This window comes from Mus musculus, chromosome 12, assembly GCF_000001635.26.
Source record: "Mus musculus strain C57BL/6J chromosome 12, GRCm38.p6 C57BL/6J".
NCBI classification, from domain to species: Eukaryota; Metazoa; Chordata; class Mammalia; order Rodentia; family Muridae; genus Mus; species Mus musculus.
The window spans coordinates 116,112,905-116,135,936 of NC_000078.6; the positions used below are offsets into that span (position 1 = coordinate 116,112,905).

General features: G+C 42.8%; 1 protein-coding gene across 6 annotated transcripts in view; it reads left to right on the plus strand.

Annotated features, from left to right (window-relative positions):
• Vipr2 (vasoactive intestinal peptide receptor 2) overlaps window positions 1–23,032 on the plus strand; it is a 71,218-nt gene that overhangs the window by 35,485 nt on the left and 12,701 nt on the right. For 5 of the 6 annotated variants that reach the window (XM_011244102.2, XM_017315043.2, XM_006515806.4 and 2 more), the window contains exons 5-6: window positions 9,807–9,904; window positions 17,197–17,338. In XM_011244102.2, coding sequence (XP_011242404.1) covers window positions 9,807–9,904; window positions 17,197–17,338 — 240 coding nt within the window. Of the gene's footprint in view, window positions 1–9,806; window positions 9,905–12,516; window positions 14,103–17,196; window positions 17,339–23,032 lie in introns of those variants that run through there. The other variant, XM_017315044.2, reaches the window with a different exon arrangement.

Genomic DNA, 23,032 nt, shown 5'->3' on the forward strand with positions numbered 1-23,032 from the left:
TAACAAACCAATTCTCTTCAGTTATCTGTCAAAAAGCAAAATAAACATAAGCTGGACAGCTAATTCTTCTTATTGGAAATGATGCTGACTTAATCCATTTGGGTAAATTTTTCTTGTTGAGAAATTTTGTAACACAAAGACAGTTTGACTGGTTAGAAATAGTTATCTATGTGCAACATGTGACACTGCCTTCTGTAAATGTAAATCTTTTTAAAACTAAACACCAGAATTCTTATTTACTGGGATTATCCAAATCATGGAAACTTGTACATTTCTGAGCTAATTTGATTTTTCATTTCTGATTTCCACTTTGGGGGATATTTACATAATTAAGTGCTTATTTTTCTTCAAGCTAATTAAACAGACTGTTTTGCAGATTACTTTTACCCTGGGTGAATTTTCATCCGGGGGTAAAAACATTCCTTGCATACAGACATATAGACAGAAACAGAGTTCTCATAACTTTCCATTTGAAACATCAGGCATGCGTCGGTAGTATAATAAAGAATTCGGCGATTTGCCCTGAGTAGCTGGGTCAAGGCTGTGCTTCTGGAAGCTGAAATGTACTATCATTCCAATGCCCAGCACTCTGAACCGTGGATTTTTTCATTTCTGCATCCTATTGATCCCTTCAGAGTGACTTTATCTGTAGGAGCTCTATCCCCAGGACACTTCAACACTCTCTCAAGCCTCCCCAGTAGTAGTCTTGACTAAGCTGACAGTTCCTCAGTGCCTTGACAGGTCCAGGTTATCCCTTCAGAATTTACCCATTTTTCCAAGAAGGCACAAGACTCTGTTGTGTTGTAGACTCCGGGACAAGGGGCCCCATCATTGCCTAATAGACCCTAGCTCAGCAGTTAACCAACCCAAAGCACAAAGAACTAGATACTTCATCCACTTCTATTGGGATGTTGGTTCAGGGACCATGTCAACTTGACCCCAGTTTTACTAGGAGTTAACTGGAAAACAGTAGTTCCTAAACTCTCATAAGCGCCTGCAAAGGCCATGTGTGGAAATCATAGATCAGGCTAACATGAAATAAGCAATTTGTTAGTGTAGCCTGGGTTGGATTGTAGCCCCCTCTTGCTCCAAAGTCCAAGCTACTGGAAATCGGCTGATTAATGCATCCCTGGAGCTAGCTTAGCGCTGTGTCCTTTACCTGCCTCCCAGTATCTCAGCAACAATAGTCACTATAAAGGCTTTAAAAACAGGTGGAATTTGGAGCAGCAGGCTTCCCTTTATCTTTTGTTGGTTCTAATAAGCCAGTTTCTGTATGATCAACATATTCTGTATGATCAGTTTCTGTATATACCAACAGCAGAAATTCATTTCTCCCTGATATAAAAGCTGAAGTCCAAGGTCAGGGCACTGGAAGATTCTGGGTGTGATGAGCACCCCCGCCCCCAGACAAGTATCAGGTGTGGATAAACTGGTGGATCCCTTTGGAGTTGCTCTGAGGAAGGACGCATCCCCCACTCATAACCTCATCCCTCAGGACCTAGCAAGGCTCTGTCTCCTTATTGTTAAAGATTCAATACATGAATTTGAGATGGGGACACAGATACTGAGGCCACAGTACCTATGAACACAGAATTTTATTTATTTTCCAATAAATAGCCAATTGGTAAGTAAAAACAAATATAACAAGTCTGATTACATTTTGCTGATCACTGATGTGGCTCAAAGATGTCCCTGGTTGATTTTTATGTTGCTTTCTTATTTGCTTCTTCCCCTTTCCAGTTTTCCTGAAGACATGGCTTTCCTCCTTACTGACTCAGCACTTCATCCACTAAGAACCTTGACTTATTTTTCCCAATGTATTTCCCCACACTGGTCACCATAGTCTGTATAATGTAAGTTTAGCAGTACAAATCACAATCTACTTGCCTTTTAGTTGATGAGTTCTCCTTCCCTTTATCCTTGGCCATTCCCAAGCTTAGGCCCAGCTATCTTGTCTCTCCTCTTAACAACTTTTCACGCCAGCTAGCTAGTATACGTGAAGTGTATTTGCAGGAACTCTGATAAATCAGATATAATTTCTCACCAAGAAGTTCATCATTCTCCCAGAATCATATAAATTTTCCTGCTCTCTCCATCCTGTGGAAGCCAACCATGGAATCTGGCAGCTCATCCTCACTCTAGGCAATCACAGCTGAGTCCCACCTTCAACTGTCTTAGTGTCCATTCCCTAGAAAACCCAGATTTCCTGACTCAAAGTGGGATTTCTTGGATGTAATAGGAGTCTTACCTGGGATGAAGGGTAGTAACCATTGTCCTACAGTGGAGTCCTCACACTGTATGGTGTCTTATCTTGTGTTTAGGTCCTTATGATAGGGAATTTTCTTTTAAGTTTACTTATAGACATTTTGCCACATGTGTGGATGATGGTTTTATTCTTTCTGCTGTTGCATCATGGCTGTATTTGTGTATTAGCCCATCCCAAGCTGCAGTTGTGTGTCTCCTTTTCCGATGTGTAAAGTGTTTTTCTTCTTCGTGTCTTATTTCATGAGTAAAAACTAAAGAAAAACAGTTTCTTACAAGCACCAGCTTTTAGATAAACTGTGGTTCTTGGTATTTGGATCTTAATTCAAATCTAACCTGGTGACGTCTACAGCACAGAGTGTTACTCAGTTCTTTGAAGACTTGGTATTGTTATCACAGAGTTCTTTAATTAAAATGTGTGATTATGTGCAAGCTACATTGGGTATTGATTTCTCATTTTTCACTGACTTAGTGCTTCATAAGTACTGTGTTGCCCTATTCCCAAACCTGTGCCCTTGTAGACTTCTTACAAGTACAACTGCTTTCTGGCCTTTGTATCTTTAGGAACATCTGTTGATTATTGATTAGTACAAGCTCTGCTCTAGGTATTTCCACTTATTAATAAATGAAAACAAAAGCCCGATGAGTGTAGCTTCCAGAACAAAAAAGCCACCTTTCTGGTCCTCCCATTGCTGTGATTTTATCATTGCTTTCTTCTTCTGGCTGTTAGTCAATGTCTTGTTATTACTAGAAGGGTAGTCATGAGACCATCACCAGCTACTAGCCACACATTCAGGCATAGATGCCACAGAGAGTCTCTCTTCCCAAAGATCATGGTTTACACTGATCAGAAGTCCACCATTTGAGATGGCTGGAGATCTCGAAGAAAGAACTTTGGGCTCAGACTGATGGCTCTGTCAACCCAGACCTGAATGTTTTTAACCAGATCTAGTTTCCTAGAGGATGAACAAGTCATATAAGAAGACAATGGTTGTTTTTTTTACAGAGCCAGGATTCATCCCCTCACTTCAGCCATGGTAGCTGACATACTGAGCACTGACTGCAACCATGGGTGGATTGTAATACATCCTTGAGTCAGAAGCAAACATACTTAATACTTTGTAGAAATGTGGTCTATCCCAGATGTCCTTGCTTGAGAGCCCATGGGAGATCACTTCTGTGAAAAGCTTCACCCTGAGTCTTCTGGGTCAAGCTTCTGAAAGAGGAACCCACTTCCTTACCCTGTTTTTGGTAACACTCTACTTATCCAAGAGCTGCTGCTTCGTGACACCGTCAGAACATTTGCCTTTTCTTAGAAAGGACAAATATAACATTAAACTCCTGGAGTTGTCGTTTGTTGCTGTTTGCTGTGTCAGGACCCCAGCTCTACAAAAAGACCAGACTCCAAAGCTTTGAAAATGTTTCCTTGCAACGTCTAGGCCAGCATTTGCTGCAGAGACTTAGCTGCTGCTTATGAACTTCCGCAGCCTTCTCTTGCCAGTTGCGCCATTCCTGCAAGGTTCTAGTGGGCAATAACCATGATGCAAGGGTTTTTTAGGATGATAGAACCTTTCCTAGCTCCATTACCTGAGCCTGATCCAGGGCTCTAAGGTGCCAGATAGTCAACAGTCACCAAAGGGCAACCTGATACAATAGCTCTGAGTGTATGGTCTCACATCAATGAAAATTTAAAATGTGGGCACTGCTGGGAGTATATAAGGCTGAAGCAAACTTTATTAACAGAAAATGAAAGAAAGGTGATAAATTAAGAAAAACTGGTCCAGGGGTTTCCAAGACAGGGAAAGGTATCAAACCTTTTTTTGTATGGAGTCTTATGGGACAAAGACCAAGGTGATCTCTATTAATTAGTTATTTGGGACCCACACCCTCTATGCATGTCCCTTTGGCCCAACCAGGAGATGATCATGCTCAGTTGGTGTACCCTCGTTAGGGGCGATGGATGCCCCTGTTGTCCATCTCTAATTTGCACTTCATTAGCTGTTGATTTTAATGTTTCTAGCTGTTAGTCACTGGCTGCTGTTGCTCCCTCCGACCTGGCAGCTGTCTAAAATCTCCTCAGTTGTACCAGACCTTCTATGCTCTCACAGACACCAAGAGGTAGCTGCCTTTGATTTTAGTTAATTCCTTGTCTATGGGATGGCCTGGGTCATCTTTCCTAAACTAGGCAGAGGCCTCTTGTTAGAAGCCAAGTTTGCTTTGGATTTAGTCTATTACAATTACCTGCATCAGAAACCAGGATGTAAGAGGGAATAATGGTCTTTAATGTGCTCCTCAAGTGCTGGGGCAGGAGGGCAGTTAGCCTGCTTGGACTGGCCCAGAGCCCTGTCACTTCTCATATCTGTCTAGTTTGGTTATCTTACACCTAAGTACAAGTTCTCTTATTTACTTTTCTCAGTGTCCAGGCCTTGATGTGTTAACCGTTAACCTTTTTAGTTTCCACCACGACTCTCACTTGTATGTGTATGAGCAACGTGTGTGGCCCTTTCCCATACTTGCTACAAAAAGCCCTTCAGAGTTCCCGTCCTCTCTGCCGATGTAGGTACTCACACTGAGCTCATGTCCCCTTGTTGAAAGGCTGTGGTTGAGGTAATGAGACCAGCACCCTGTTGCCTTGGGACTGTATCTCAGCAGGGAGAGCTCTGCAACCTGTGTAACTTCTCAGAGGCTCCAGGTCAGGAAAGAACTTGAAAACAAACAAGGAAGCAAGCTCAGGTGGGAGCAAATGTCTGCCTAGTCTGATGGCAGTCGGGTGGAGGTGTTCATGAGAACCAGATAACAACTTAGGATGGTAGCTAGCATTCACTGTCAGGCCTTCCTACCAGAATGGAAAAACTCTTCCTCTGTTGGTCCAGGGTGGAGGCCACTGACAACTGGTACTCAGAGCCCTGAAATGCAGCCAGGGTAACCAAGTAACTGATTTAAACCTTATTTAACTTCAAATAGGTTAATTTAAAGGCCTCACCCAGCAAGAGGTAGGCAGAAAGCACCTGCATATTCCTTACCACAGGAACCATGGTAACAAGGAGACATAAAGATTCTTTTAACATCTCACCTAATGCCTTCATTTGACACACCAAAGTGTACATTCACCTTGATCACATGAGCCAAGTGATGCAAACTGCTTGCTTTTCTTACAAAGTATTTACCACAATGATCTTCCCAGTGCTGACCTCTGTCCTTCCAAATATAAGACAGAGGAACTTCCTGTGGAAGGCAAGTTCTTGGTCGAGCTTAAGATAAAGATGTGAGACAGACAAAACAGAAGCAAATAAGCCTGGTGTGTGGCACCACCAGTCAAGGCTGCCTAATCCTATGGCCTCTGGAACCCTGAGTCCAGCCAAGAGCCAGGACAGTGAGAGAGCCTGCTCCCAACAGCTGTTGTCTCAGCTCCTTGGGCCAAATGATTGCTGCACTAACTGTCCAAACCTCACAGCTCCCAGATCTGTGGGTCATCTTTCATTCACTGGTGAAACACAATGTACTGGTGCCTACTGGGTTCCCAGAGCCTTATGAACTCTGTAGGAACTGTATGCTGTGATGAGGATGACAGGTGGGCTGAGATGCCAGAGAAACTCCAGAGCCAAGAGTTCCAAGTAGACCAACAGAGAAACTGGGACTTCATCAGAGGGCCTTGGGGACTTGGCAGAAGAGATAGCTTCTAGATGCAGGGGCCGGGGGGTGGCTGGAGATAATCAGGGAGTCTTTCTCTACTGTCTACGTCTTCTAATTAATGTTGAGGTTGGGCTATTTTGCTTGTTTGCTTCATTTTGTTTGGGCTTACTTGTGTGTGTGCTTTCATCCACTGATGCATGTGTGCATTGACACGTGTGTGCTGTGCATGTGTGTGTGCATGCATGCATTGAGTAAGTCCATACTCACATGTATAATGTTGGTGGTGCTGAATATGGAACACGGGGGCTTATTTCAGCAACTGAAATGCTGTGAGAGCACACTTCTCCTACACCTCCCTCCCATCCCTTTCAGCCACAGTGCCTTTGTACTGCCCATTCCTTTTACCAGATTGCTCTCCTCTTTCCCAAGGCCAGCTCTAATCACAGTGTCTTGATTGCAACTGGCCTCAGTCAGTGCAGCTGGTGTGAACCCTGGTCTACATTCTTACTTTCTGTAATAGGCTGTAACATACCGTGTGGTTCTTCTAGCCAGCCTGGATGTTGGTTTGGGTCTCTGTGATTCCTGTCTCTTTTCATTACTGACATCTCTGGCTCCAGTGGTCACTTGATGATATGTGTTCGGTGAAGGAAAGTAATGGATGTCTTTGCTTTGAAACCATAGTTGATTAGCCAAGTGTGTGTGTTCTTCCACTTTCACATAATGAATGGCATGATTTTAGTACATCTATGTTCAGATAATATTCATCCATTGCCTTGGACAGGAGTCATGGAAGCTCAGCTACAGAAGTGATGACATTCACAGATTTCTGGCAATCCTATTATAATGTGTGCGATACTTGTACTGCATGCAGCTATGCTGAAATGCCCTCCTCACCAAACTATGTTATGTTTTCATTGGCTCGTTAGAAAAACTTGCACATTGGTTTTCCTTGTCATTATCCCCTGCTCTAGTTGGAGCCTTTCCTACTGCATGAGTCCCTTCCATCAGTAAGTCACGCATGCATTCCCACATCCCCACAGGGAAGACTGAAGTGTTCCCAGGTAACTGCTGTGTTAGGTTGTCCAGCACCAATGTCAGTGTGTTTGCTGACAGGGCTCCAAGCTCAACTTTCCCAAGCCCAGACTTAGCTAATCACATGGCCACTCCAGACCTCCCAGACTGGACACCATGATGAGCCAAGAGGCCACAATAGCAACAGCATTCCAGAGTTCTGATCTGCCAATTTCCAAGGCCAGAAGAGGGTAAGGAGGTAAGGGTGAGGTAAGGGATGCTTAATCACAACAGAGTTTTTCTAGAAGCACTAAGAACTCAAGAAGAAGTGTACATACTTAGAAAATTACATAGGCCAAATACAATCATGGGTAAACTTAGTAAGTACATGAGCACCAGAATTCATGGAAAGAAAGCTGACTGTGGTGATTCGAATGAGACAACCCCATTGTCCCCAGTTTAAGGCCCTATTCGGGTAGGCTGAGTAGGTGTGAACTTACTGGAAGAAGTATGTCACCGAGGGAAAGCTTTGAGATTTCAAAAGCCATGCACCATTCCCAGTTTGCTCTCTCTGCCTCATGCTAGCCCTCAGCTTCTGCTCCAGCCTCGTGTCTGCTGCTTGTTTCTAAAGTCCTCCTTCATGGATGGACTCTTATCCCTCTGAAGACATAAGCCCAAATAAATTCTTCCTTCCGTAAGTTGCCTTGGTCATGATGTTTGATCACAGCAATAGAAAAGTAGCTACGACAGTATCCAAACAGGGCGCCACAGGGAAATGATCATGAAGTGAAAAGGTAGGTGTGATGGTTTGAGTGAGAATGGCTGCCAGAGGCTCATATATTTGATCACATATTTAGGAGGGAGTAGGGGATGTGTCACTGGGAGGTAAGTCCTGAGGTTCCAAAAGCCCATGCCAGGCCCAGACTTATCCTTTATCTCTCTGCCTACTGTTTGTGGAAAAGATATAAGCTCTCATCTACTGTTCCAACACTATGCCTTCCTGCCTGCCTGCCTGCTTGCCTGCCTGCCTGCCTGCTCCCTACCACAGTAGTCATGAGTCGCCCTCTGAAACTGTAAGCAAGCCCCCAATTAAATGCTTCATTTTATAAAATGCTTTAGTTATGGTGTCTCTTCATAGCAATAGAAAAGAAACTAAGACATAAGACAATGGGAGATGAGAACAAGAGGTCAGGGATAAGTGGACAGAGGCAGGATGAGGGCAGTAATGAGGATGTAAGCTAAAGGGGATGACATGAGGATCATGGGGATGAGGGTGAAGATAAGATGGGGGTGGGGAGAGAAGAGGAGCATAAAGTGACAAGACCTCTGTGGATTCCATAGAAGGGGAGAGGAGGGAAGGGTGAGGATGAGGTCTGGAAATGGAAAGATGAAGCATGAGGGCAGAAGGAAGGAAGAGATGAGGCAAGGATGACCACCCCGAAGATGGAGGAAGATTGGATGAACCCCTGTATTCTCTGCTCTTCTGTGGCCTGCCCCCTTCGTGGTACAGCTCCAGTACCAACAAGGAGAATTCCTGAATTTTAGAGTGAATAGGGTGATGCTTTCAAACATGACTAGACTGTGATATATTACAGGCAAACAGGTCCCTGCATAGCTTTTTATACTGTTTTTATTTATTTAATAATCTTATACATTAGAAATTTTATTTTGATTATGTCCATTCCTACTAACCTCTCCTTGACTTTTTCCAAACACCCTGCCCGATCTCCCTGACAATCTCATGTTTTCTTTTTTTTTTTTCGTTATCTATTATTATTGTTGTTCTTAGACCCTGAGTCAAACTAATGCACACCACATGCTCATGAGTGTGTTGCCATGCACTGGAGCATAAGCAATTAGCTTACCAGGATCCACATGCCCAAAGAAAAGTGACTCTCCCTCTGTCAGCAGCCATCAGCTACCAATAGGCTAGGGTGGGGTCTTGGGAACATGCCCCAGTCCATGATGAAATTTTGGCCAGCTTGATTTTTTTTTTTTTGCAAGGCATGTACAAGCAACCACAGCTGCTAGGAGTTGATGTGTTCAATAGCTATTGTAATATCCAGAAGTCAGTATTTCACAACTTTCCTACTCATCCTCTGGCTATTACATTCTTTCCTTCCTCTCTTCCCTAATGTTCCCTGAACCTTAGATGGATAGAAAGATGTATAGATGACCTGTCTACAGCTAAACACCCACACTTACTATTATTTCCTGGTTTGATACACACACACACACACACACACACACACACACACAGTCCTTGTATTTGTAGTGTCCTATAGAAGTAACTACTGGCTTTCTATCCCATATCCAGTGATTGCATGGATGTTAGATTCCAGCCATGAGGCTGAATAACCTAAGAAGTATGAGAAACAAAAATTTCAAGATGTAGCCCCTCTATGAGGAGAGACCTCTGAGTAACTGGCCGTGTACCTTTGATGCCATGTTCTTTTCCATGAGTTCAAATGTGTATATCACCTGATCTTATTTGGAAACACATTGCCGGAAAACTGTATCATTCCTCTTCTATCAGGGACTCCGTCAGTTCCATTCATCTCAGCCTTCCTTTGTCTTGGCCCTAAAGGTAGCCAATACAGTTCCTTTGGATAAAAAAATTTTAACAGAAGTCTTCCACTCGCTTATAGTGGCTTGTAAGAGAAGATAGGTGTTCAAATATTGAAGGTCCTTCTAGGCTCAAGATGGAGGTAGAATTATAAAATGACCCTGTCTCCTGTCTTCCAGCACTTGGCATGCAAGAGAGAGAGAGAGAGAGAGAGAGAGAGAGAGAGAGAGAGAGAGAGAGAGAGAGAGAGTCCTTTGTGATTGAAATCTCAAGTGTCCTGTGCCCCATGCATTTGGCTAGCAGCTTACACATGTGTTTTTTCATTTCTTTGTAGATCTCGTTTTATATTTTGGTGAAGGCCATTTATACCTTGGGCTACAGTGTTTCTCTGATGTCTCTTACAACAGGAAGCATAATTATCTGCCTCTTCAGGTAAGGAACAAAAAAAATGAGCAATTCTGCAAAGATGATGAGAAGAACAAACTTCACTAGAGGTTATTTGGTAACTCAGAGGTTTAGACTCTTGACCCTCTGTGTACCAACCTATAGAGAATCCTTGGGGCTAGAGAGATAGATCAGCATTTAAAAGTACTTGCTGTTGGACATGCTAGGATTCAGTTCCCAACACCCATCTGTGTCACATGGTCATCTGTAACTCCAGTTACAAGGAATCTCTTGCTTTCTTCTGGGCTCTTTGGGCTCCCATGCACACATGGTACACATAAACTCACTCAGTTACACATACACACGATAGATAGATAGATAGATAGATAGATAGATAGATAGATAGATAGAAAGAAGACGGATAGATGAGTAAATAAATAAATATAGAGCACTCTTGAAGAAAGGTAGCATGTTGACTCTAAACATTTTGCATTTCTTATGTAAACAGGTAATCCTGCTTTTCAGCTCAATGTGCTCTCTCTCTCTCTCTCTCTCTCTCTCTCTCTCTCTCTCTCTCTCTCTCTCCCTCCCTCCCTCCCTTCCTCCCTCTCTCTCCCTCCCTCCCGCTTCCTCCCTCTCTCTAGATAGGGTTTCTCTGTGTAGCACTGGCTGAGCTGGAATTTGCTTTGTAGATCAGGCTGGCCTCAAATTTAGAGATGCTCCTGCCTCTGCCTCACAAGTGCTGGAATTAAAGCATGCACAACCACTGCCACAGACACATCCCCTTATTCATGACCTCTAACCTGCTCTTCACCACTTTCCCAGTCAATTCAAGAGCATCTTATCTTAACTCCACATGCTGTTCATGCTTGTTTGTTTTTTGTTTGTTTTGTATGTTTTAATTCTATAATGAGATCCCACAGACGTTGCTGTTTAAGGTTTAGCATGCTTACATATTGCCCTTCATTTTTCTGACACTTTCCTCCCTGCTGGGGCCATTGCTCTGCTTCTCATGAGCCTGCCTAGGCACCTCTGATCATATTGTAATGGCACTGAATTCTCAGATTCTTTGCTTGCATAAAACAGATACTTTTGACTTGCTTTTTAAAGGAATATTTCTGAGTACTGAGGATAAGGTTGTGGCTCCTGAGGAGTTGCTTGTGGCTCGACTCTGTTCCTAAAAGTATAGTCTTTTCCACTTTCAACTGTCTCTCCCTGTGTTGCAATAAGCGAGTTTTTATTAACTTTCTGAAGCTGACGTTCATGGGCTTAGTGTCATTACTTTTGTATCTTTCTTATGGTTGTGAAATGTCTGACCTGTTACTCTCTTTGATCAGTTTCAGAAGTCCTTGGCTGGTGCCTCCTGAAATATTGCTTCCCATTATTCTCTTCTCCTGGATCAGCATGCTCAGTGTGTTCTGTGTTTTGGCTGTTCTCATATATTTTCTTACCATCCTTCCATCTTTTCTATCTTTTCCATGTCTCTCCACTTTAATCTAGGTATGCTCTATGTCTTAGTCAGGGTTTCTATTCCTGTACAAACATCATGACCAAGAAGCAAATTGGGAAGGAAAGGGTTTATTCAACTTACACTTCCACATTGTTGTTCATCACCAAAGGAAGTCAAGACAGGAGCTCACACAGGGTAGGAACTTGGAGGCAGGCGCTCATGCAGAGGCCATGGAGGGATGTTACTTACTAGCTTGTTTCCCCTGGCTTGCTCAGCTTGCTTTCTTATAGAACCCAGGACTACCTGCCCAGGGATAGCACCACCCACAATGGGCTCTCCCACCCTTGATCTCTAATTGAGAAAATGCCCCACAGCTGGATCTCATGGAGGCATTTCCTCGGGAGGCTCCTTTCTCTGTGATAACTCCAGCTTGTGTCAAGTTGACACACAAAACCAGCCAGTACATTCTACAAATCCAGTTCATGGCACTGTCGTTTACAGAGTTTGATCTACTGTTGGACATCTCTTTTATTCTTAAAATCAGAGAAATTTGTAGGAGCAGAGATTTCAGATTGTTTTCTTTTTGAAGATGATTTTAATGTATTCTTTGAAACTTCGTGTATAAAGTGCATTTTGATTACATTCAATACCCTCCCCACCTCTGATTCACTACCACACACCTCTTAAATTCATGCCCTTTGCTTTTTTTTTTAATGAGGGTATGCTAGCTAGTTTTTTATTGTTAATTTGACACAATAAAGAGTCACTTGTAAAGAGGAAGTCTCAATTAGATTGTTTGGATCAAATTGGTTAATTGTCCTATCTGTGGGGAATTGTCCTAATTGTTGTTTGATGTGGGATGTTCAAGCCCACTGTGAGTGGCACCATCCCTAGGCAGGTGAGCCTGGGCTATACAAGAAAGCTAGGTGGGAAAGCTAGAAAAAGTGAGTCTATAACCAACCCTCCTCTATAGTTTCTGCTCCAAATTCCTGCCGTGAGTTCCTGCCCTGAATTCCTTCAGTGATAGATTATTACCTGGAAGCATAAGATTTAATAAGTCCCATGTTGCTTATGGTCATGGCATTTTATCATAACAATATAATTTAAACTATACAAGGGGGGTTAGTCAATTGCTTTCTGATTGGATTTAAGATCCATTACACAGGATGGAACTCATGCCTGGTATTTTAAACCTGGCCAAGATCTTACAGTTGCAGAGTTTACAAGCCTTAGGGGTAAACCTACTTTACTGTTATTTTGCAAAATGGACACTTATAGAAATCTGTTCTAAATACCTATCTTAATACACATAGATTAGTACAATTATTAGCCCTTACCACAGAGGTTTCTTTCTGCAGTGAGTATTGGTTAATACAGAGAATTGCAAATATTCAGAATGCAGGCAGTAAGTGACTGTAGAGTGAGGTGGTATCTGATAGTCTCATGTGCTTTGTGTGCATGGTATGTGCACCTATTTGTGTGTGTGCACAAGCGTGTAAGAGCTCATGCATGTGTGTGCATGTGGAGGACAGAGGTCAATGTCTAGTGTTTCTCTCAGTCATTCGTCACTGTATTTTGAGATGGTTTCTTACAGAACATTGAGCTTACTGATCTAGCTACACTGGCTAGTCAGTAAGCCCCAAGCCCCAAGGATCCTCCAGTCTCATCCTCCCTGGGGTTGCACCTGACTTCTTCACAAAAGAATCCGACTTGTGTTCTAACGCTCGTGCAGCAAACACTTCACCAACTAACCCATCGTTCCTGCCTCCTCCTGTGCTTTTTGACCATCTTTATATCTTCTCTAGTCCCATGTTTGTGCAGTTTCAATTGTTTGGCTTCTTATGATATTTTTAAAATGTTTTATACCTTATAGACACTAACTTTTATCATAAGTCTAGCCTACAAATGTTTTCAGCCATTAGTTAGGTTTCTCTTAAGCTTTGTGATATGTACTTAATATGTTAAAGTTTTAAATTTTGATGGAGTCCACATTGCTGATTTTTTCATTATGTTGCTTGTGGTTTTGGTATAACATTTAAATTTGTCATATCCAAGGTCATGTTTTTCCAACCCAAAATAGTTTTATCCTTCTGGCTCTTGTGTTTTGGTCACTGATTCATTTTCAGTTAGTTTTTCATATGCTATGAAATGGAAGAGTCTAGCTTTTTTTTCTCTCACAATTCCTACCCCGTGGTTCAACACCAACAGTTTAAAAGACTATTAAATGTTCTTGGCTTCATCAGAAGGCAACCGGCCATAAATGTGAATGTTTTCAGATTCTCAGTCAATGTACTGGGCCATTTGCAGAGCCATACAACTGGATCACCAAAGTCTCCAGAAAATTTGGAATCCAGAGAGAGTCGTTCTACTTTTGTTCTTTTAAAAATTGTTCTGGCCATTTGAGATCCTTTGCAATCCCATGGTACTTTTCCATGAGCATCTAGGGCCCTGTTATGCAATCGATAGGTACTATTCCATGTCTTTTGGTTTTTTTTCCATCTATTTATTTTTCTGCTTCTGACATCTGACTTTTTCTGTAGAGGCATGAACAAACATGTATTTAACACATAAATAGATGTAAATAAATAGTTAGTAACCTACATCTGACCAAAGTCCCCTTAAGTCTAAATTAGTGAACCAGTGAGTTTACTAGGGCTAATTACAACAGGATATTTACAGAGACATGGAAGACTCGAAAGCAATTGCATCACTGGAAAACCCACTCGAGCATAAATGATAATTCACAAAAGCTGAATCTCCTGAGTTCCCTTTCTCAACTTTCAGGCTGCTAAACAGGTTGGTGAGTCTCCTCTACTCAGAAGTTGTTATTGTTTGAGAAGGTTCCTTGTCAATAACATAAGTTTCAGGAACTTCCTAAGACTTGTGAGGTGTTTATTTCCTGAGCCTGGTAAGTTTTGTGTACGTGCATGGCCTTAATGACTTCACTCCAAGAGGAAATGTTTCCATTTCTAAATTACTACATTACAGCTTCTAACACTGGGTAATTTTCTTTGATCTTTATATTTACTGATTCTCTCTTTTGCTTGCCTAGATTTTCCTTGGCCATTTCTAGGGAATTTCTAAAGCCAGTTGCACATTTTAAATCCAATATTTTTTTAGTTACTTTTTCAAACTTCATTTATTCATTGAAATTCTGTTTGTCAAAGGATTGCTCTATTTCATTCTGTTTTTTGAACACATTCAAAGCATTTGGCCTTGAGCCTCTGTCTACTAAAGCTGCTTCACGTGGGTTGTTGGTTTTTTTTTTTTTAGCTTTGTATGATTTTTTTGTTGTTGTTGTTTTTTGTTTTTTGTTTTTCGAGACAGGGTTTCTCCGTATAGCCCTGGCTGTCACTTTGTATACCAGGCTGGCCTCGAACTCAGAGATCCACCTGCCTCTGCCTCCCAAGTGCTGGGATTAAAGGTGTGCGCCACCACGCCCGGCTACTTTGTATGATTTTTAAAGAGAATGTTTTATTTCTTTCTTTTTCCTATTAGTAATCCAGCTTTCTTGCATCTTTTAATGCATCACTATCTTTTTGTTGAAATTGGACATTTTTTTAATAATATAAGGTGATAACTCTGGCAATCAAATTTTGTCTCTCAGTTTTGTTGTCATTTGTTATGAGTTGTAGCTGTTTCTGTATTATTTATTCTATTTTATTATTTTTGTGGTACTTGAGATTGTTGAACTCAGTGCTATACAAGCAGTCTACCACTGAAGTGAAACCCAACCCTTTCCTTCACTTTCATTGTGAGACAGGGTCTCTCTGAAATACTCAGATTGGCCCTGAAATCCCTCTTGGTCCCAGGCAAATCCTGAATTTACAACCTTCATGTTTCGTGCCTCTGAGTAGCTGGTATGACAGCTCTGTGTTACGAAGGCCCAACTTGTAATCATTTATTTAGTAACTTTTCTAAGCTTTTCTATTTTGTAGAGATTGTATTGCCCCTGTTAGTCTCTGAAGCCTATATATTGTTAGCTAGCAGTCAGTTACTTACTGATGGAGATTTCCTTAGACATCCTCAGTCAGAGGAGAAACAAAGGAAGAAAAGAAAACATACCTTCCCCAGATGGGGAGTCTGGCTGTGTTAGAAGCCCTCCTCTAATGCTTGGACAGGCTGTTTACCACTCTGCCTTACCTTCATTTTGCTCATGCCAAAGAGCAGTAAAAGCTCTTTGCGAGCATATGACCTGCCCAGAGCATGTATGCAGGTTTCTAAGTTCCTCTGCATATATGAGAGGTTTTCAAAATCCTGTTTCCCCAGAGAGCCTCTCTCCTCAGTCTTTCTTCTCAGGCTCCAGATTGCCTGTCATTTGCCTCAACTGTTAATGTTGGCCTTAGGCAGCATCCAGAAACTGTGGCTTTCTTCACAGCTGCTCCTCAATCCGAGTGGGTTCTGGAAGGTCGCACCCATTCAATGAACTTAAAAATTTTAAAAAAAAATTATCTTGTGTCTGTAGGTAATTCCTGAAACCATGAAAAACATAAGCTATAGTCTTCAGGATAATGCTAAGCTGGGCATGTACCATAGAACAAGGCAAGGCTGACCTACAGTGTGCTCATCTGGGATCGGAGATCACATAGCTATCAACTCTACTATTTTCCAGAGCTCCAACAGGGTTAGTTTGAGTAGTTTTGCCAGGTTTCAAGGTTTCTTGGAAGTGCTGGACAAGGGCCCCATCCCACTGTTTCCACTGGCTCCTTTGTTGGAATTTTAATTCTAATTTCAGGTGACTAACTTTTGGAACGTTCTTGTTAAATTCAACAAAATCTCTCCACCACAGAAAAACGGCATCTGCTGTTCATGACATAGCCTCATCTAATCGTTCTCCTTTTCATGTGCTGCTATGTCAGTAGTATGCCTCACTTTACATTCTAAGGTTCACCTACACTTATTTTATATAGTAAGAAATACTTACAACTAAAATAACATATTTCCACAAATAATTGAATATGATTTTTTGAAATTATTACTAGAATTCATTCAGTCTCCAAAAATATTAACATATGTTCCATTTGTGTACAGAAAAGAAAATAACTGTAACTGAATTAATCTGTTAACCTACCTCAGTGTCACATTTGTGTATAACACTAGAGGGCACATATGCCTGACACTGCCATAGTGTATATCACACACATACACACACTACATATATGGTGAATATGTGAAAATGAAATATAGCTCTACCAAGACAAGAATACAGTGTACAAAAGAATATTGGTCCATGCTGCTCTTGCTTTTTACTTTAGATTAATTAAAATACATAAAGGTTTAAATCAGACCACATTTGGCCATATTTCAGTCTCATTTGTTCATGTGGCTCACAGCTAATGAGTGGTCTGCCCAGGTCCAGGACCATGAGAGAGTCAGAGGGCAAATCAAAGCTTGTGTGGCCAAGAAAGGGGGTCAATGGAAGACATCAAACTACCCTTACTGTGGATATAGAAAGGAGAAAGTTAACTTGTACAGAAGGCAGTTTCCCACTTAATTCAGAAAATTATACATTAGAGTTGAAGCCTTTGAGACCAAGTTTCACCTGAGAAATGGGTGAGGTCACAGCTGTGGCTCTGTCTCAGAGTATAAGCATGAAGACCACAAGCTACAGCAGAAGATGAGGATAATGGGACACCCACATTCATGGGGGAAACAAACACAGTTGACTGCAGGCTCAAAGCAGCTTCTGGGTGGCTTTTGCATTATTTATTCATACTGAGTTCCAACCTAAGGGAACAATCTGAAAAGAAAGGAGAGCTCATGTGTGTCATGATGCAAACTGAAAACGAACAAAAAACTGTGATAATTGAAGTTAAATAAATGGTAAACTTCACGAGAAGAAAGACCATAGATGATAATTAAACATCAGTTTCCGACTCTCCCACTTCAGGAAGCTGCACTGCACAAGGAACTACATCCACCTAAACCTCTTCCTCTCCTTCATGCTGAGAGCCATCTCTGTGCTGGTCAAGGACAGCGTGCTCTACTCCAGCTCAGGTCTACTGCGCTGCCACGACCAGCCAGCCTCCTGGGTAAGACTATCCTGAGGGCAAGATCTCTGGGTATGGGGAGACCCTAGTATCTCCCAACCTCTTTGCTCTCAATGGGGCAGCAGGATCATAGTCCTTCTCACGCCTGAGCAATGGAAAGAAGCTGGATGGGTTCAGGCCTGTGTCAGCTCGCAAGACCAGGGGTCCACCAGAAGGCTGACTGGTGTCTAGCCACTGTGTGGGGCTGGGAAATTAAAAGACTCTAGGCCCTGGTGGCCAATGCTCACAGCAGGAGCACGTGAGAAATCCTTTCGTAGATGAGCATACACTTTAGTCTAAATCTTCCAGATTCCAGGGAATCCTTCTACCCGTTTCCTACAGAAAATCAACTCAGATGGGACAGGTATTTAAGAGCCTTCTGCATGCAAGTCTTCCCAGGGTTTTCTCCGCTAGCGTATAATGCTCCACATTTGGGAATTTGGTGTACTTCCTGATCAGGGGTCTCAGTAACTTAAAGAGACAGGACACTGAACTGCCCCACCTTCCCCACCCCCACTGTATGTGAGTCGATTCATCTGCTAACATCGTTTGGCCTGAAGAAAGTTTAATTAGTTTAGTTTTGACACTGCATAGTGCCTTGTAGCTGTCTAGCATGTCAGCTATGGCAAGCCCTCACCATCTACCTACACATACGTGCATCCTCCAGGCTCATGATGTAGAAGTGGGCTTTAAAAGAGATCTGTTATAATAGAAAAGTCAAAATCGGGATCCAGCACCTGGAAAAGTCTGCCCCTGGGCATACCTTGCTGTCTCTGTCCAATTGACTTGAGTAGGTAGTAAATTATCACCATTATCCCCACAAGCAGAGCCAAGGCCGAAGGGCCAGGCATGTGAGAGAACCCATGCCGCGCTGCAGAGACTAACCAGCCTCTTCTGTCCTGAGCTGAGGGTGTTAGCCAGATGTGCTTGCCAGATGTGCTTGCCAGATGTGCTTGCCAGATGTGCTTGCCAGAGGTGAACACTGAGGTGTCGCACGTCAGTGCCCAGGGCTCCCTTTGACTCCTTAGCTCGAGACACCCAGGACCCACCTCTATCTGAAGCATCCCTGCTTAACTCTACCTTGAGGAGACCCCAAACACCTGAACTCTTCATGTGGAGAGGCAGAGAGAAGGCAGCAGGCACCCCTGAAGGAGAAGAGGGTGGAGCAGCAGTACCACCCAGCCCACCCTCTTCTCCATGTTGCCAGAACCTACAGGGGAATCTCCACCTCACACTACAGTGTTGAGTTCCTTCTGACAAGTCTCTTTCCCTACACCACTGTGAGTACTTGCTGAACCAGGACTTAGCCTGCATCACAAATGATGAGATGAGGCTGAGGAAATCCTGCAGTTTTCCCAAGGTGCTGAAGATCCACCCTGAGTATGCGCTTCTCTCCCGAGGTCAGGCACCAGCCAGCATACCCAGGCTACTGCCAAAGGCTGGGCGTGAGAGCTGAAAACAGAGACAGGTGCCCTGAGCCTGCTTCCCAAGCTATTCTTTGGGGAATTGAGGATCCAGTACCTAAAGGCCCTGAGGTTCAAACACAGAGGAGGCAGTCAGGAGGGGGAAAGATGCAAAGAGGGAACCAAAGAAGAAAGCCAGAACCCAGCATGGAGGGGAGAGAGGAAGAAAAGGACGGTGCTGCCTGAAGAATGATAAAGTTATGAACACATTAGCAAAATAGAGTCAGACTGCAGAATGAGCCACGGGAAACCTTTCTCCTTCCAACTCCATTTTTTCCATTTTATTCCTGGATGTATTTCACTAAACCAACATTACTCTCCCAAGCAGCCCACCAGAAATGCTCCCCACGATGTGACAAATTGCTTTTTCCAGGCAGCAGAACGATTCCACACATGAAGAGGCCTCTTCCTGGCCGGGGAAGGCTGGCAGAACAACTCTTCCATGTGGCCAGAGGCCACGTAGGTTCCTCAACTTCTGGGCAGCTTGCATTCCGCAGAGCAGTTTATCACTAGAGATCTGAACAGATTTCTCTAGAGGTCTGCAGATTCTAAGAATCCTGAGTGCTGCCTGTCTGGATGAGGGAAGTGGATAAGCCGCAGTCCCAAACATTACATCAAGTCCCAGACAGTCACCTAGACAGAAACAGGCTCTGTTTGACTATTGAGTGTCTAAGGGAATGAGGGGATAGCAGACCAAAAGTCCAGGCTGGAAGTTCAGCTAGGGGTCATCATCACACACAGCTAATGTCAGAATGGAAGAGGGAAAAAAAGCAGAAACAGTGAATGAGTTTGCCCACATACATATGCAGAGCATATACAAAACCCTGTACATGAACAGTTTTTCACTCATTTTCAAAATGCTCATATGCTAGACATTGTTCAGACATGTGTACATGCATCCCAGGTATGCCTGTGTGCATATATGAACCTCAGACACATGAGTATTCACATGTGTATATACTCAAACAGAGACTCCCAAACAGAGCTTTGGTCTCTCAGGATCCTGCTAATGATCTGCTTGGCCTTGTTAATCCCTGTACTGACCTAGCAGGGGAACAGCAGACCCCTCCCCCTACATGCACACACACACACACACACACACACACACACACACACACATACTGGACGGACTCCAGTGTTACGTGATTCTGTGAGCATTGCTGTAGAAGGAGAGGTCAGAGAGGATTCCATGTTGCTCAGGCCTCTGGTCCTCCTCATAGGTCATACTTGTTACCAATGAGCTAAGGGACAGACATGAGAAGCAGCATTTCTGGTGGCATTTAGCAAGACCATGGAATCCTCATAAGCATCCCTCTGCACCTTTTCCTATATAGATGCCCCCAAGTCAGCTGTGCCCTGTTGTCTGTCATAGCCACCACATGTCGTGTCATGGCGACCACGTGGTGCAGCATGATTCATCTGACTAGTTTCCCCAGCATGGGGAACCATCCTGGTTTTACCCATTGCTGTCATCTCTCTAGGTGTTCTCTTCCACACACTGATGTGTTCCTGTTCCTGTGGGGTGGAACTCACAGGCAGAGCAGTCAGCTCAAAGAATCTCAGCAACCTAAGCAGACGCACGAGCACAGACACCACTTCTTATTGTTCTGGAAGCCAAGGTCCAGGACCAAAGCACTGCCAGTGTGGTATCTCTTAAGGGTCATAGAGAAAGGACCTACTTTTCAACCACCTCCTCATCTCCCAGCTCCACTCTGGGTGACCTTGTTACCCAGCAAAACACCTCCTCATGCCATCGCCTGGGGCTAGTGCCATGCAAAGAGCGGGTGTATTTTAAACTGTAGGCAAATTAACTGATTGCTTTTGGAGAGGCACCGGGAGGACTATCATGTGAAGCTCTCTCCTTGGTAGCCTGTGTCCCCTTCAAAGACACTGCCAAGAGCAGCCATCCTTCTGGGATTCTCTCCACCTCCCAAAACATGGTCTTATCTTTCCTTGACAAGTTTGTCTAGATTGTTGTCTGCTGAAAGGAGACTTTTATATTTCTGTTGCAAATGTGTTTTCAGATTCACCACTTGTCAGTTGCATTTTGGTGGTCTGCGACTTGGTAGAAGTTTTCAGGGTATTTGTATACTCAAAGTTGTCTCCTAGCCTTTTAGCATTACATTTGTTTGGGTTTCAGGTTTCCTATCTTTATTAAGGGATATTTGTTCTCAGTTTTGTTAATTTATGCCTTTAATGCATTTGTAATTTACTCATTTTGTGTTCTAAAATAGGATAGTCTTTATCAAGTGTTGAAAAAGAAAGATATATTTAAACAGGTTATCAGCTACCAGATTGTCTCTCAGAGATTTTGTACTTTGTTTCACTCACTATCCCAACGAGTGATAACAAGTTACAAAATTTTGCATCTTTGTTTTCTCATTTTCAGGGCTGGGTTGTTGGGGTGTTTATGTGCAGGATTCCATGCTAAGATCAGAAGCTGTAGAATCCTCACTGATGGAGAAGATGGACAGTAGTAGGAAGTCTTTGGGTCTGACTGTTCCTAGAAACAGGAATTGTCCTGTACCTTACTTTAATTTGAGAAAAAGGAGGTGGCAAAGCTTAAGACTATAGCTATGAGAAAGAGGCTGGGGCATGGGTGAAGTGCAGCATGTTGAGAGCAGCCCCTCAGACTCATGGAGGCCCTCTGGAAAGGCTTCCGTGTTTCTTGTGTGTGATGTAAAATATATAATCCTTTAAAATTAAAGGTTTAAAATTTAAATCTTTGGTCTCATTTCATATAGCCAGGTATTTAATAAATCAGGATTTCAACTTTGTGCATAATTAGGAAATCAATGCTTTTAAAGGAAAAAGAATATCACTTTCAACTCCATTATCATTTACCTGCTTGTAAATATGCGCATCTACAGATACATAAAATAAACATACATGTGTGGTGATCCTGGTATTGTGGATACAAGATGGAATACACATGTGGGATGGATATGTTTTATGTATAAGATGTGTATATATTCAATATATACATATGATATATATTCATATATGTGAATATAAATATATAATATACACATTCATATATGTGTGTTATATCTTTATACATGTGATATAGGTGAATACATATATCTGTATGTGGGGTGGGTATAGTTACAATGCATGGACATACATGAAAAAGATTATAAGAGTAGGTATGTAAATTTTGAGTAATCAATTAGAGTTGCAAATAAAGTGTAAAACAACAGTAATATAGCAAATGAACTATTTTTCCTAGGATGTTTAAAATGATCATCAATGGAGGGAAAATGACATATGAAATTAAAGGTTGTCAAATTTTTTAAAGTCTAGGAACCTAACTTTGGCCCATTGTTTTTTTCTCCCCGAATCTCTATCTTCTCTTAAGGAAATGATCACAGTCTGCCAACCTTCTCCAGTGTTAATCATTTGTTCAGATGCAGGAGGTGAGGCCAGGTAGCTGCAGGTTCACTGGGTGAGCCTACCCTTCCCCCAGCATCCAGACACTGACAGCCTCCCAGATATCCTAGGAAATGCCCCTGCAAGTACCTCAAGTGTCCATAGCATCATTCCAGCTAGTTATGTCAACTCAACACAAGCTAGAGTCATTGGACAAGTGAAAATCTCAGTTGAGAAAATACCTCCCCCATATTGGCCTGTTGAGGAAATACCTCCACCAGAATGGCCTGTGGGCATTTTCTTGATCCATGTCTGATGTAAAAGTGCTCTGCTCCCTGGCCGAGCAAACCATGAGGAGCAAGCCATTAAGCAGCATTCCTCATGGCCTCTGCTTCGGTTCCTGCTTCCAGGTTCCTGCCCTGACTTCCCTCAGTGAGGAAGTGTGACTTGAGAGTTGTAAGATAAAATAAACCCTTTCCTCCCTAAACTGCCTTTGGTGTTTTATGACAGTAATAGAAGCCCTAAAACAGTGTCCCACTGCCACTTTAGCCAGCACATGCTCTCCACTGCATGTCCCGGAGAGAGTGAGCCACCTAGGTGTGCAGTGTAGGAAATACTGAGGTAAGGACATGTCAGAGGGCCAGGAATAACACAACAGGAAGGAGGACTGAGGAGGAAGAGGAGGGGGGAGGGGGAGGAGGAGGAGGAGGAAGAGGAGGAGGAGGAAGAGGAAGAGGAGGAGGAATGTCTGAGCCTGATATCCAGGAAAGTGGCCAACAAATGGCTGCCAGAAACTCCTTGCCTATACTTTCATCAGAGAATCAGAGGCTCCCTGCAGATGGTCCCTGGCATTGTGTATACAAAG